This window comes from Mastacembelus armatus, chromosome 7, assembly GCF_900324485.2.
Source record: "Mastacembelus armatus chromosome 7, fMasArm1.2, whole genome shotgun sequence".
Lineage (NCBI taxonomy): Eukaryota > Metazoa > Chordata > Actinopteri > Synbranchiformes > Mastacembelidae > Mastacembelus > Mastacembelus armatus.
In genome coordinates, this window is record NC_046639.1 from 20,145,368 (window position 1) to 20,161,468 (window position 16,101).

Consider the following 16,101-nt stretch of genomic DNA (forward strand, 5'->3'; position numbering starts at 1 on the left):
TGAGACATGCTCAACAGCCATAAAAAAGGTATTTTCTGTCCATTTTCTGGTTTTCTTTTCGTGATCACAATAACACGTTGAAATGTCCCTCAATACGTTCATGAAAACACAGCAGAAAGTGATGGCAGCAATGAAAATTTCAAAAAGATCAGTTATTAGCTACAAAATGGAGTTACAGTTTTTTTACATTCCACTCGATTGTCTTTGCATTGGTGTATTTGCTTTAGTTTTTTTTTTTTTTTCTCCAAAAACAGATGTTTCTTTTTTAATAGGTAGTTGTTGTTATCCCGCTGAGGAATGTGGCTGATTGGACGTGAGTTCAGGAGAGCTGGAGTCAGTCCTAGGTTGCTTCGCTCTCACTGAGCTGTCATAATGAGTCAAAGTGTGTATAATACACACTCATCCTCCTGGAAAACTGGGTAACTGCAGTCTGGGTACCCTGTGTTCTTGTAAAAAAAATCCACAGCTCCAGAGTGATGAGAGACAGTCGCAGGCCAGAGATTCTGCCTCTGTGATGAAGCCAAAGTGAGCCGTGTGGTGTCTGTAAGGCAGTGTTGGTCAAGGCTGCTCATGCTTGAGACAGAGCGCACCAGGAGTTCTGTGTGGCCATGGAGGTTGGGTTAAAGGGAAAATCCTCATATTTAATGTCCACATGTCCTGATACTGCACTGTCTAACTGAGAAGATGTCTGCAGGGAGGAAAGAGACATAGAAGAATAAATGCAAGACCATTAAAATCATTGTTATGAAGGCTTCATTTATTTTGTGTTTTCACACATGTATTGTGTATTATACTGTATGTGCTTAACTATTCATCTCTTAATAATAGCGATGCTTTTAAAATGAGCTAATCGAAACACAACTGACTACAAACAGCAAAATAAAATACTTGAGACATACATTTACTGTACTGTATGTTGCAGTGCATATTTGTACTGCAGTCATGTGGAAAGGAGGCTTACCTCAGTGGCGGATGTGACTGTCTGCCCAGCATAGGGTGAAGGGGCCATGTTGGGTTCACTCTTAATGGTGGAGGCATGTTCTGAGACAGAGAGGGAGGTTGGGGAGCTGGTGTCAGAGGTGGTGGATCCTCCTGAAGAATCAACAGGGAAGTCAAATGAGGTATGAGACTTAAAATAACCTGCATGTTATGATAGTACACTTAGATAATTGTCAGAATGATTTGTACTGACTCTGATTTATAAACACCTTTACCTCTAATCGTAAAAACTATTAATTTATGTCATCAGATGTGTGATAAATCAAATAGTGAAGACTGATTTTTCTCTGGCCCTACCTGTGGATGTTTTATTCTTTGGCATCTTGGGTTTGCGCTTCCTCGTCTGAATGCTCTCTTTCTTCATGGCCAGAGGCCTGGGCACCTGTGGGGAGTAGAGCGGCACACATTAGTTAACTGTACCTCCCAGTCCCTGATACAGCAAAGGCCACGGAGTCATGACAACCCACACAAGCTCCCCTCCCCACTCTGCTCCTCTGATAACCACAATGCCCTTGGAGAGATTTTACACTGTGCAAATAATGAACTGCTCCTTAGTGCAGCGGGAGTTTGCTGGAGGAGCTGATTTACACACAATAAGCAAGAAACAACAGGAGAGGACCGAAGAAGGTGATGCAGAACAGATTTAAAAAGATTGAGAGTGGTGTGACCTACCCCATGCAGCTTCATGTAGAGGCCACAGGCGTTACAGACCGGTTCTCCCTCTGCATTGCGCCTCCACAGTGTGGTGGTGCTGGTGTGGCAGTTTGTGCAGCACAGGCCGGCCCGGCGGGACGTGGTCTGCTGCAAGGTGAACAGGACAACTGTTTATTCATTGAAATCAAAATGACAACATCAGAAATAGCCTTACAGCACAGCTTTATATCCTTAAGCTATAGTCGTCTGGGAAACTTGGGTTGACCTGTTCCTTCAGCTTTTAGAATGAATTGCAGGATGTTTGGTACAACAATGATGAATGCCCCACGCAAATGTTCTAATAACTCATTAGTCAAACAACCTCTAAAAACAACGCACATAATTCTTTCATTTTAACACCATAGTGTGACTATCGGTGTGGTATCGCACAACTGTGGAGCTAAAACATCACATAGCAGCAGAGTCACGTTGTTCTGGAGAGGCTCATTTAAAAATGGCCCGTCCAAGGGCAAGGTCACCACAGGACAAATAAAAACAGAGACAACAGGCCAGTTGTGGAGGGAGATTGTTGTGTAATTCACAGTCCCAGCTGCTCTGGAGAGGCCCGTTTCTGGGAAACACACAGCCGTGAAGCCTTGACACGGCTGTGCACAACTCCAGCACACAGCTTTTTTTTTTTTTTTTCCATTTTCTGAATGTTCTCAAACCACAAAGAGGTTATTACCTGCCTAGACCTGAGTGGTAGCATAGTTTTTGTTTTACCTCTGCAGTATAAAAAATAATAGATGCAGAGGATTTTACATTACTAATGAATCACACAATCATATTTGTTTTGCTCTGAGTTATGACATATCAACATATCAATATAGTGGAAGAATTCACATGATTCACTTTACTGGTAAAAGTCTTGCATTTATATTTTCATTTAAGCTTTTTTTTTTTTTTTAAAAAGCATTCTAGTAAAAAATATATGTAACCATTGGCACTCATCAGTTTAATACAGTAGGTGATTAAAATGGAGCTAATTTTACCTACATTATGCTGAGTAGTTTTATCTGTAACATACTAAACCAATTAATTGATAAATGAATTAACAGAAAATTAATTAACTACAAAAGGCCTTTTCCACAGAGGACACTTTGACGAGACAGAGGGAAAAAACACAGATGTAAATTGCAAAATGAATGACGTCTGAATTTCATGGAGCTGCTGCAGCCACAGGGTCCTGGTGTGTTGGCTCGCCGTCATGCTGTTAATAGTAACACCTGTGCTTTTCCTACTGTGGCAGGTCAAAATGTTGCTGTGAAAACTGTGATCAAACATCCACCGGTTCCAGCTTTTCTGTATTGTTTTCTTTTACATGGATTATTTGGGGGTTTTGTAAAACAAGTTGAGATTAGTCTGAAAAGAGGTACAATAAATCATTTCATGGTAATCTTCAATATGTTGAGTAGCTACAAATAATGTTACTGTTTCCTGGTGAAACTGTAGTAAAGCACCATGAACTTACAGTACTAAACTGCTCTGTGTTACTTTCCCCCACTGTCAATCTATAATTTAACCTTCAGCTCCCAATAAAAGCAGATGTTTGTCCTTTAACCATTTGTTTGCTAACTGCACTGTTGCTTTTTATATTTATGTTGCCCATAAAACTGTAATCAGTTCTAATAACTATCAATGTAAAATTCTTTGACTGTGCCTTCACTTTGCAATAGTGGAAGTATTCGGATGCTTTCCCTAAATCAAAGTGTAAAATACTTTATTATAAATAAAGTCATTCTTAAGTCAAAGTACCCCTTATGCAAACTGGTATAGTGCTCATGGGGTTTTTTCATTATGATGCAAGAACTATTTTGATGTTAGAGCTGTTAGAATAAAACTATAAGTGTAATGTTGTTGGACATTTTAAAGTATAACAGAGTATTTTATTTCATTTCGTCTACTTGTCATTTAAAGTAGTTTGTTATTGGATAAATGTACTTACAGCTCCATGCATCATTTCCCTTCTTTTAAACGAGATATAGTTCAACAGTTACAACCTCCCTCTGCCTTTGACTCTGCCTGTTTCTGTTTCTTACCAGTCGTTTCTGTGGTTTGATGAGCGGCCTGTTGATGCCGTTCATCTTGTGGTAGAGGCCGCAGGCGTTGCACAGGTAGTGTCCGGTTCCGTCCCTGCGCCACAGCGGCGTGGACACGGAGCCACAGTTGACGCACTCTCTACCCTCGGTGGGCATGTCGTCCAGCAGATCTAAACACCGGAGAAAAAAACACACACACACACTGCATTTAATCCCTGTTGCATAGGGAGCATTACAAATTCAGTCTATAGTATCGACATGACCATAAAGAGCTGGATTTGCCACGGGAACAGATTTTATTTCTCACCAACAATATTCTACGGACGTTTTCTCGGGTGTATATTTCTGATAAATGTTCAGCTGCAGTGTTGTGGAGTCACAGCCTGCCCAATCTGTCAACGATCATCCTTTAATGCAGTCGCCTATTTATAATTTCTAAACGTCTAAATTTGCGGGACAATGTTCAGACTCATTTTACCACGGACACCTCTTTATAGAATTTGTTTTTTTCCCCTGTGACAACAGTTGGATGTAAAATCTTAATCTGAAGTAAACAACATTCCCGTTGACCAGATTTTCTTCTGAACTTTTAAAGGTCTGGTTACGAGCCAATGCATTGATAAATAGTCAGCTGAGGAATTTGTAAACCCCCTCCTGAATGAATGAGCAGGGAGACAGACTTGTGGAGGAATCTGTTTGGAAAGGGGCGGGGCGGGGTGTTATCAGCCGAAGGATCCAGGGGTCCCCTCCATCCATCACAGCTCTGACACACGACGGACTCCTGGCTTTAATTGCCCAAAATTCCTAATCCCTCAATTTACAGGAGAGAGAGAGAGAGAGAGACTGTCGGTCATAAGTCTGTCCTGAAGCTGCCAGGCTCTCTTTGAACTTCTGATTGTGGTTTTTATTAGTCCAGAGGGAAAAAAAAAAACGCATCAGAAACCAAAGACTGTCCTGTGCACAAACACCACTTTATATGAGCCTGTAAAATCGTACAGAAGTAATATAATGATAGAGAGAAGTGTTACTGAGTAAGTAAAACACTGCTGCTGCCCAGTGAGATAGAATAAAGCGAGATCTCTGTTAAAGGCCAATGCCTATGGTGATGCTGACTTCCTTGCTATTTGCATTAACAAGAGACTAAAGGACAAAATCAAATGAACTTAATTTATAGAGACTGGGAGGTGCGTTAGTCCAGAGGCCAACTCACCAAACACAGGCTGCTGAACTAGACTCTGGGCTCCCTGTGTGACTGAAACGCGTCTTTCCTCAGCACTTTTTTTTAAATAAACGCTGGAGGCCGCGGGTCGAGTCGTGTCAGGCCCTGAGTGTCTGATCAAGGTGATAACTGCCCATGTTTTTTTTGTCTCCGTGTGTATTGAAAACACGGGACTGTTGCAGGGGGATTAAATTAACTTTAATTGATTGCTTCTAGCGACCTTCGCTTCTGAAGAATGTGTATTGTCTAAATCTAATGTGGGATTGTTTAAGAGACTTTGATTGAATCACGATCTCCCGACCTATGACACAGCCGTGTGGCCTCTACCACCTCCTACAATAAATAACAAACACAGTATCGTGACCTGAGCTGGACAAATACAGAACAATGGCACGATTTTCTAAAAATTGGTTTCAGTTATGCTCTAACACTATAAACTCTATGGTCATATTTAGACGTTTAATGTTTCATTCACATTCATATCCGCTGGTATTTGAGGCTTAAAATAAAAACAGCCATGATGGTAACCTATGGACAAAGGAGGAAAAGGCCTACAGGTTAGGGAACTGGTGCAACTACACCGATTCCAAATGTGATTTGGGATTTGTTAACTTACCAGTATTCTTTAAAATCAGTGCCCAGATCAAATAACAATAACAACATTTTATTGTAAGACAGATTTAAATACGTATAAATGAGTATTTGAGACCAAATGGACTGATGGTTGTGTATGTAGCTCTATCCTCATGGCGAAAATTAAATTTCAGCAAATAAAAATGATCCGTGAAGTTTGATCTGTGCTTTTTTAATAATTTCAAGTTCACTTTTTGGTCGGTGGAAGTAGAAGCATTAGGTACTGGGGCCTGTGCTTACCCAGGCTGGACCTTCTCCCTGACAGGCCTCCTTGACGTCCCTGCAGACTGATCACCCCACTCTCGAAGGGTCCTGGAGTCCAGGAAGAAGTCGCCATCTCTGGACTCATGTACGCGTAGGGGCTGGAATAGGAGCCTCCTACGGAGCGCACCAGAGCACCTCCGTACTGATCAGCCCGAGCTCCATTTCCGAGAACCAGCGGGCTCTGGTAGGTAGCGTCTCGGCCCGTGTTGCTGCTGACGGGCGGGCTGTGCGGATAGGAGAAGCCGTGTGGAGGGTGAGGGCTGCTCGGCGTGAAGGAGGAGCCGTCTGTGCCGGTCTGGGGCCAGCCGTGGTGCCCACCGAGACCGTGGGACTGATGGGGGGAGTCGCAGGTCTGCAGGTAGGACAGGGTGGGCAGCATGGCTGGGACTCTGGTGGTGGGGACGTAGACCGGTGAGCTGGCCGAGGGATGGATGTAATTCCCGGTGTCATGTGCATAAGGGGACTGGTTGGAGGACAAGGCCAGACTCTGATACATGTTTCCAACTTTTATGTCCTGTTGGGAACAAGGATATTTTGTCAGACTGTTCTCAGCCCTGTGGAGGGGCTACTGTCACTATGCTAAGGCTGTTTTTGTGCCTTTTTAAACAAACAACCTAATAAAAATCTTAAAATGATATAAAAAAAATTCTGTTCTGAGAAAAGAGTAGCCAATTTTTAATAATCACGAAAGAAGAAGAAATCACCTAAGTCCTTAAATGTAGCTTTAATTTGTAATGACATTTTCATGTTCGTAAGTTTTACTTTACAAACCAAATAATCGCTTGTGTAATTTTATGTGACCCACTTTTCACAGCTTTATGAGTCATATTTCACATCTAATTCAGACTGACGCGAAATGGATTAAAATGACATTAACGATCGCTGATATCCAGAGGCGACTATCAGCGACCCCAGATATCCTGCTCCTCTGCACCGCCTCATTAAATCATAACCATAACGGAAACCAAATCAAATAACACAACAGATAGCGAGCCCCGTTCCATATCTACCATGCATATATTTTCTATCAATAGTAAGTCAAATCACATAAAACGTTGATAATGCAGCACTGGAGGAACACCGTTTCGTTCTCAGGGCTCTCAGCGTATTATCTCACCAGATAAGGACGGTCGGTGATAAAGCAGCCCAGTCCTTTAGTCGTCCAAACCTCAACACAGGAGCGCAGCCGGCAAAACTTGTCACTCCTCACAGACAGACGGACCAAGGAGCACCACGGAGCCTCTCCAAATATCTCCTACGTTTAATGCGTAAAAGTTGCGCGCACTGATCGGGGATAAATGAAACCAAAGTTGTTGTTTTTTGGTTCAGGAGCCTGCGGCGTTTCCCTTCCTGCCGGTATATCTGGAGATAGTTACTGTCGCTGATAATTGCTGATATGGGTGTGCTCCTATTCGCTCTCCTACTGGAAAATTTGTACGGGAGAGAAACACGTGACTCAACCCACTGCTCCGAGGTAGGCCTAGGTGGGGAGAACGGGAATGAGGGAGGGAGAGAGGGCGGTAGGGAGGGAGGGTATAGGAGGACCCCTGGGTGACGGAGAGGGGCCAGAGCTGAGGGTGCAAAAGAAGCAGATAGAATCGTACCTGTATTGAGAAATTTCTAGGTTGAAAATCTGTGTTTTATTAGAAAAGCTGAGACTCTGTGTGAGGGGTCCACCCACCAAACTACAGGAGGATTATTTTTATATCACAGTTTTAACATCTCTTATGTCTGAAATGAAAGAATTAGTGCCCAGTATTACTTTTTATCTTATGGGGATTTTGCCTTATGACGAGTCATATTACCATTGAACAGCTTTGGGTGTTGTACACAGCACAGCTGCTTTGTCTGATATTTGAACATTTCATGTATCGGAAAATCGAAATGTGGCCCAACAGTGTTGAGCTAAAATGACTATAAAAGAAAAGGCTTCGCGTCCCGTCGATATTGACTTGACAGCGCAGTAAAATGTGCTGGAAAGAAAACAGATTGTTGTTTTTTTTTTTATGGGGAACTAAATGTGGCTGAGTTCAATGGAAAAGCTGCAGCCCGATAAGAAATTTACGACCAATAACTAACTCACACAACAATAACTTCATGTGTCAGAAAATAATTAAACACGCGAGATATGACGTGGTTACAGCCTGTGCACACTGAGGCTAAAATAACGTGTTGCCACAGCAAATGTCTCAGTTCATAGAAAAAACCCGCAGCACAAACAATATTCTAATGCCAGGAAGAGATAATGCCATAAACTCCGTATTAACGAGCTACTGTGCATTTGTTTTAGCTGATTCCAGGATTTTGGATTTTTAAATTTGATCAGTGAAAATAGTAAATGCAGGATTTGGTATTTACGTTTGTAGAATTATTTAAATTCGCCCCTGTTCTTATAAATATAAGGGGGTTATTAACTAAGTAATGAAATAAATAAAATATGAAAAAGCAAAGTAAGAACATTTTAAAGATATCTTTAAATGCTAAATTCAGTGTAGTTTGTTTCGTATTTGTTGAAATACTGGACCAGCTATTGGTCAAAATCAAGAGAATCGCGGGCGTTTAATTCTGAATCCTGTTTTACAGCAGCGTAAAAAATCTAACGAAGCTTATTTTCGATTAAAAATAAACTAAAACACGTAAAAATGCATAAAACTAATCTCTCGGTTTAGTAAATACGTCTTTTAAAGACCCGAGACCTTTTACTGTACATTTGTCCCCGGACAGCCCCACGTTCATGTGTCTGTTATTTATTCAGAAAAGGGTTTTAGATCCCGAGTAAACTCTTTAATTGACTAATAATAATAAGGCCTGACACGGCAAATGTCTCCTGTCTGAGTCCGTGAATTAATCCTTCCTTCAGTTTCCCCACATCCGTCCCCCTCCGTCAGGGATCAGGGATCAGTGGAGTCCCTCTGTCTGCTTCCCTTATTCCTCTGAAGGCCGACACTTGATGTTGTGCACAACGCATTCAGTGCTGTGTGCAGATATTTGCTTAGTGTTTGTGTTTTCACTCTTACACCTAATAATGTCCCTTGTTCCTGTTGGTTTTACTACAGGCCCATTTCGATAGAGAAACGCGTGGAATCAATTTTAAAACATTTATTTTAATTTGTTAAAAAAAATATTGGACACGTGTTTCTATGTAATTACTATTTTCTAATATTGACTTGTATTTCTTTTGTAAAACAGACCATGTGTAGGACAAAAACCACCTCGTTCTTTTCCAGTGATGAAACGTGAACGTGTTGAGATATTTATGGGCCCACAGAGCAAATACATTTATAGTCGCTGACACATGCGAATGTTTCAGTAATTAAAGTGCAGTAGCGCCATATAGCAGATTTATTCCACCTGGAGTTTTTTTTTTTATATCATTGGGAAATCCAACAAAAATGATTTAGGAACATTTATGTTAATTATAACACATTCATCGATTTGATATTTGCACAGTCCAAGCAGTTTACAACCAGAAACATGTGTCAAGCGTAAAAGTTACTTCAATCTGCTCCTGAAACCATGACAGGTGCTCTGAATCCTGAGCTGGGCCACGCTGCGTCACATCAGTGGACAGCAGCCGCAGCAGGTGGCAGGATAATCATCAGCACTGACTCTGCCGTCGGTTCCGTACACAAAGAACACGTGGGACTCCTCCTTCCACTCGTAGGTCACTTTGGTGACAGGAATCACCTCGATGGTTTGACGCTGAATAGTCAGAGAAAAGACCAGTTAAGTTGTTGAGCGGGCAGGTTTGATATGGAAACACAGACTCTGCCTGTACCTGCTGTAAAGTGCGTGAGGTTGGTGAAAACCTCTCTCGGTGCTCCTTCAGAAGCCTTTCTGAGATCTGGGCAATAGTAGGGTTTGGGAAGTATGTAACTGGGTAAACCTGCATCACACACAAAACAGCATTTTAGTAGCTTGTTATATATGTTTTTGCTATATAAATATTTATTCTTTTTACCCCTGGCTTTACCATGTAGTTAGAGTCTGTAAACACTGATATTCCAGGCGCTGAGCGCAGTTTGAACATCTGTAAACCACTGGATAGTTCAACACAGTCTTCATCTATGCTGTTAAGCCTGCAGGAATATGAAAAAGAATATGAAGGATGAATGTAATAGAAAGTGAAATTATTTGTATAGCACAGTTAGTGTCACACATTAGATGAGAAGCTATAGACTGAGGAAATAGCTTAGCATCTAAAGGTAAAAGCTATCCACCCTCACACCCACCCTAAGCTGATGTTGGCATAAATTGTTTTGTGTGTGGATTAAACAAACGTATGAGACATAACATGTCACTCAGTCAGATTTAGACATACTAGGAGGAAATATTGTTACCTCTGGACCCTGACTTCTGTGACGCCCCAGAGAAAGCTGAACTATTAAGCCAATCTGGCATATTGGTCAAACTGAGTCACTACATCTTGTGCATCTGCCCCACTGGCCAAAAAAAAAGCATTTCACCCATAAAGAGCAGCTGTAAACAGGATGAAATGATTTTTCTGAGCACCACAAACCTGGCCAAAACACTCTTTTTACTACCACAATTTGATCCAGTGGGACCGATATCGTTACAAAGCAAGAAAAGATGTAGGATATTTACATTTTGTCCTATTCACATGCTCAGTGAGCTGGCCTCATGCTTGTTCACATGCTCCATAGACCCCAAAACACACCAGTGCATGGAACCTCTGGCTAATTTTCATGGCTGGAATCTAGAGGTATGAATTTTTTTTTGAGGATGCACCAGTGTTCTAGATGTCTGAATGTGGTGTGAGACCTGAACTCCATCTGTTCAATATTTCCCTTGCCTCCAGTTATGGTAATGAAACTGTCATGAGACAGTCACAGATATGAGTGGGGTGTTTATATTCTGATCTCAGCATGAAAGCAAATAAGCAAATATGTCAAACTAATCCCTGAAGACAAGATAAGGGCATTAAAACAATACGTACTCTAGATAAAAGGAAATAAATGTACACAGACAATCGTATGTACTGTAATGGATGTCTCATCTCATGTGTGAGCCTGTGCTGGTCCCTGCACCACCGACACATGGACATCTTTTGGATCCACATTTTAATAAATGGATGCATTTTTCTGCCAGTACGGAACAGACAAAGGAAGCTTTTAAACACACAGTCAAACACTGACCAGTTCACAACCAGGTTGATAGAGACCTTGATCTTTCGTTTGCCTGAGCAGACAGAACAAGTAAGTCTTCCTTCACCAGAGCAATCCCAACAACTGTTAGGGAAAAGAGATGAAAAGGTCATTGTATGGAAGGATTTTTAGCACGGTGTACTGAAACAAAAACAAAACACACAAAAAGGACTTGCGTTAATCTCCCTGCTCCACCACAGGTCCAGCAGATCTGCATGTTTGGATAGTAACTGAAATAACCAGACCCATGACACGCAGAGCACCGGTTCTGAAAAACAGAGAACCATGAGCTTCACAGTCTGTGCGTGAACATCATCTCTCATAGTGTGTGGTGATTACTCACGAAACAAGCTCCTGAACAAGTGAAACAGAGTGTTGTTCCTACAGCGTTGCAGAAGTGGCACATCTGTTAATCAAATGAGACTCTGTTAAAGACAATTCAAACAAAACAAGTGAATGTGCTGAGTGAAATTAATTCCCATCATGACAAATTATATCAGTTTGTATTTACCTAATTATTTAAGGAATAGTTTGGAGATACTTCTTTACTTTCTCAGTGAGTATTAGAGAAGATCAATACTGCTTTTACCTCAGCTGGGTAAATAAGTAGCTGGAGTTATCTGAGCTTAACATGGACTAGAAGCAGGACAGCAGCCAGCCTGTCTCTGTCTAAATCAAGGTAAAAAAAAAAGACTGCCTACAAGTACTTCTACTGCAGGATTTATACTCCTGAGTCACTGCATGGGTGCTCATCTGTAAGTTGGACCTTTTGCATTTATACTTGTGGGAGTGTTGAAATTGACATCGCTTGAACTCGCTTTCTGTATCCCAGAAGGACGTCACATTAACCAATCGGCATTCAGTTCTGCATGATATGTAGTGTTTTGGTTGAACGGTGACTCTAAAAAGAATGTGTGGATGTGAATGTGAGTGTTTTTCTGAATGTCTAGAAGTCCAGCCCCCAGCACACCTTGATAGAATAAGATGACAGATGAGTGGTAAACAGTGGTTGGATGAGTACTGGCCCGTCTGTGACCCTCAGTGACTTACGTTAACTCATAAACCCCTTTGCTGCATAGATAATCATCAACACCCACATGTAAATAAGAGGAAGTACAAATTACCCCAAATTGTTAAAAGCTGAGCTGAATGTAGGCATGTAAAATGTTGACCTGAGCACATGCTCCAGAAGCACAACAAATACCGAAACGGATACAAAAACACTGAAACTCTGCACCATTATGTTTCTTTGCAAAGAGCAAAAAACTGCCTGTAAAACTGAAGCTTGTTGTTTATTGTGAAGCTTAATCAGACGTAATACATCATGTTCATTAGTGAGTTTTTTGCCTTCAGTGCTAAGTGGGTCCAGTACCTTCACAAATGCCGTGTGTGGCACCTCAATGGTTTCACTGCTATCAAAAAAAAAAGGGGGAGTTTTAACTTCCATCTCCCAGGGCCCTGGTGGGATTTGTCCGCTGGTGTCTATTGTCTGACCTGATGAACAAACACATCTGTTGCAGCAGATGCATTGTAGTAAAAATGTGGTTAAAGTCTGAGCATTTGAGGTTGAGAGTAGCTTTACCATAGTATGGCATATGACACCACTCTGTGGTCCGTGTCTCAGTAAATGTCTCCAGGCGATACTGAGGAAGGAAGAAGGCAAACCAAGCTGGGTGAGGCAAGAAGGTCTGATTGAGTTGATTAACTTATCTCTAACATGCTGTCTCAAAATAATGCAAAATAAAAAAAACTATATTTTCTATCCTGGGTTTTATTGGAACATTAGAAATATCTTCCTCCTCATAGAGTACAGTATGCCATGCTAAAAATACACAAATTGATGACTTCAGCCTATACATGTGAAAGCAACAATGCTCAGCTGCACATCATGACTATGTGATGTCCTCAGAGCACAGAGTATGTCAGTCCCTGCATTACCCTGTATGTATCGAACACCTCCATGTTGGTGATCACTCCCTCCTTTGCTGGCTTGGTGCTGTAGCAGGTTTTTTCTGATGCATACATCAGAAGGGCTTTTAGAGCATCCTCCTTGCTCAGAGATGGGATCCTGTAAAAACAGTGGTTAGCATTTCTCATAAATGAGAACAACTATACACAGAATCCAGTTAGCCTCATTAGTCCTGTTATCTTCAACCATATGTTCAATTGTGTCTAAAACAATGTTAACAGCAACACGCCTTTGCAAATGTTAACAAATGCAACATTTTCTTTCATTACAGTTCAGCTTTCCTATAAATTACATTAAACTGCAATAACAAACACATTTTGTTGAAAACATAACAGTGACAGTTATGATTTCTAATAATGTAATGAAGATATGTTTCGGCTGTTATTATTATTTTGAATCTATTTAAAGTGGTTATCAAAAGTATACAAAACATCTTTGGATCCTTACTCCCAGGTTGGACATGATGATTGAATTTCAGGCCGGGCATATTGCTCCGACAACACAGGAGGGTGACAGAGTTCACCTGCAAGATGTGAAGTGATGCTTTATTGAATGTCATATAACAAGGCATCACTCATGGCTGTGCAGTGGAATCATAATAAACAAGTACATTTTAGAAGAATTACTTTATTAATCCCCAAGGGGAAATTCAATTTAGCAGATGTAATTTCAGCCTTGCCTTAAGAATCAAACTGTTTTCTGTACCTGTACTCACTGAGAGCATCGCTTCATAGCCAGGTATATTGTTGTATAATGAGTCTGGAGACATGCTGGAAAATTCATGAAAATAAAACATTCACTGTGTGTTGTGGGGTTCATTAGTTCATCAGTTCATTAATAAATTAAATGCTTAAGCTATTGAAAATCATCAGTTTATTTAGATGTGGATGTTTAGATCTCAACTAGCATCAATAAATTACTTTCATTTAATAATACTAAAAACTTTGCTGCTGTATGCTGGCCTATGTAAAAGTATGACAAATTTAAAAGTAATATTTCTCAAATATATTAATGATTTGACATATTAAACAATAAATCAACAAACAAACAAAAGGCAGATTACATGTTCATATGTTTATGGCAAAAGAACCAGTGACATAAACCTTGCTGCTCTACAAACATCAATAATATCATAAGCATAAAGTCGTCCTCGAGTATCACCTGTATAATATCTGTTCCCTCTATCTGGCAATCTAAACAGGTCAATAACCAGTTCATTAACTGTCTGACAGTTTACAGTTCTCTTCCAACAGCTACAGGTAACACACTCACCCATCTTGTTCCTGAGGATCCATTTTCACCTGCAAAACTCCAAGAAATACAAATTGTGTATCAGGTACAACGGTGACAGTTTCTTTAAAGATGCAAAAAAAAAAAAGAAAGGGAAATTACATAAACCCACTCTTCTCTTTTTGAACTTCCCCCTCTTCTGCTTTCTCTGGTTGCATACTGTAGCTGCAGTGACAAACAGTGATTTGAAGAAATGTCGAAGTATTGTCAGGTACACTGGTTTGTGCTTGACAGAATGGAATAATCTTTAGTAACCAAGCTGAGCAGGGAGGTGTGGCAGAGGAAATGCTGAAATTCCTGAATTACCCAAGTGACATAAGAAATAAGAACACGTGCCAATGAGCTACTGTTAGTAAATTGCTATGTTACAATGTCTATTATTTACATGTTAATTTATAATTACTGAATAAATTCTTAAATGCTTTAAAATTTATAAGAAGGGACAATTGAAATTATAAATGTTTATTAACGTATTATCAATATAATTTTAATTATTAAAAAATGCAAGCTCCATGTGTTGCTTAAGTTCTGGAAGAGTGAACAATCAGAACAATCAGGTGAACAATTAAATAATCAAAATTTAAATTTAATCTTAAGTGAGGAATTTAGTTGGTAGCAACATAAAAGTATGAAAAGTATGAAAACACCCACAAACCATAAACATGCCATTCGGTGTATCAAAGAAACATATAAAAAAGGCCTGATGGTGAGTAACTACTTCATATATCTCCAAATCTGAAATTACACCTTTAACAACGTGTGCTCAGAATTTTATTATACAATGCACTTCTTTTGATAATAATATAAGAATTAATATTGTTTGAATATAAGTTATTTAAAAAAAAAAAATCATGCCAAATTTTAGTTATACAGCCCCATATGACAATCACAAATTAGCCTCAAAAGGCTTTATGTAGTCTGTAGGCTATAGCACATGACACAAAGTACCCATAGCGAGATATTTCTGGTGTCAGTCTGTGGTGTAGGTATTTGTTAAAGTGCTTTTATATTGTTAACATAAATACAGATAGTATCACAACAGCATACTGTCCCACATATAACATTAGAAAATTTGTGTTTTGCTATGGAAATGTAATTTTCCTCATATTATTGTGAATGGTTTAAGGAATTTGAATAGATTTTTGTGCATTTTACATATTTTCCCCAAACAAAAACTCTCTATGAGCCACATCCCGTATCTTTCACCTCTGAGAAAAAGCCAACGAGATGGTTTAGCACATGCAGTAATTCTCATCTCTCAGTACTGGAGTCAGATAGCGACCTTATGAATGAGGTGATTGGTGAGGGCCTGCTCCACCGCAGCCTCATTTACACAGTCCATCATGGCTGTGTGCTGGGGGTGGGGGGCCGTGGCATCATTACAGCTCCCCCTCGGTCAGTCTGTGGTTATGTCAATAAAAACTGGGATATGCAGATGCAGTGCTTTCCCTTTGCAGGCTGCATATCTGCTGTTTATGTCAGTTTTTGGTAATGTTTCTGTGCACTGACTGATAGGCCTATCCACCAGGGAGGCATCGTCTGTGGAGAGAAATGCCTTTTAACTTTGATCACCCTCTAATGTGACGCCACTGTCCTTTACAGCTGCATACTTTGGACCAGAGTGGAATTTCATTTTACATACACATGCCTGCTACAAGATAAGTTAGGAATTTTCCAAAGGTATTTATTGTCTATGAGGGAACAAAAATGCTAAGCTGTGTGTTCGTGTGTGTCAGTGCTGTGCTGTCTTGTCTTAGAGGCTTTTTTTCTAATTTCTTGTCAGTGTTGCAAATTGATGCTATGATCACTCCAGATAAGATCATCCCAGTC

The 16,101-nt window shown here is 40.3% G+C and overlaps 2 protein-coding genes across 2 annotated transcripts; both read right to left on the reverse strand.

Moving 5' to 3' along the window:
- Positions 1-227: 227 nt before the first annotated feature.
- Positions 228-7,235, reverse strand: gata5 (GATA binding protein 5). Its single transcript, XM_026332690.1, has 7 exons — positions 6,965-7,235; positions 5,824-6,361; positions 3,732-3,901; positions 1,672-1,800; positions 1,297-1,381; positions 962-1,092; positions 228-688 (listed from the first exon to the last, which is right to left on the reverse strand). The coding sequence occupies exons 2-7, from the start codon at positions 6,341-6,343 to the stop codon at positions 569-571; spliced, it is 1,155 nt and encodes a 384-aa protein (XP_026188475.1). The 5' UTR covers positions 6,344-6,361; positions 6,965-7,235; the 3' UTR covers positions 228-568.
- A 1,747-nt stretch (positions 7,236-8,982) lies between these two features.
- Positions 8,983-14,477, reverse strand: LOC113146235 (protein SSUH2 homolog). Its single transcript, XM_026333602.1, has 13 exons — positions 14,384-14,477; positions 14,254-14,282; positions 13,687-13,751; positions 13,429-13,504; positions 12,951-13,080; positions 12,595-12,655; positions 12,385-12,506; positions 11,356-11,418; positions 11,189-11,280; positions 11,004-11,096; positions 9,821-9,926; positions 9,626-9,733; positions 8,983-9,549 (listed from the first exon to the last, which is right to left on the reverse strand). The coding sequence occupies exons 2-13, from the start codon at positions 14,274-14,276 to the stop codon at positions 9,403-9,405; spliced, it is 1,086 nt and encodes a 361-aa protein (XP_026189387.1). The 5' UTR covers positions 14,277-14,282; positions 14,384-14,477; the 3' UTR covers positions 8,983-9,402.
- Positions 14,478-16,101: the final 1,624 nt, after the last annotated feature.

What these genes read in the sequence shown, in the direction of transcription:
- LOC113146235 (XM_026333602.1), bottom strand. Translation starts at nt 14,276, where the DNA reads ATGGATCCTCAGGAACAAGATGG. An exon ending in ATCAACCTGGTTGTGAACTG is followed by an intron (nt 9,927 to 11,003) that starts GTCAGTGTTTGA and finishes ATATTCCTGCAG; the next exon opens with GCTTAACAGCATAGATGAAG. An exon ending in CCTCACGCACTTTACAGCAG is followed by an intron (nt 9,550 to 9,625) that starts GTACAGGCAGAG and finishes CTGACTATTCAG; the next exon opens with CGTCAAACCATCGAGGTGAT.
- gata5 (XM_026332690.1), bottom strand. Translation starts at nt 6,343, where the DNA reads ATGTATCAGAGTCTGGCCTTGTCCTCCAACCAGTCCCCTTATGCACAT. An exon ending in TCTACATGAAGCTGCATGGG is followed by an intron (nt 1,382 to 1,671) that starts GTAGGTCACACC and finishes TACTCCCCACAG; the next exon opens with GTGCCCAGGCCTCTGGCCAT. An exon ending in CAGTCACATCCGCCACTGAG is followed by an intron (nt 689 to 961) that starts GTAAGCCTCCTT and finishes TCCTCCCTGCAG; the next exon opens with ACATCTTCTCAGTTAGACAG.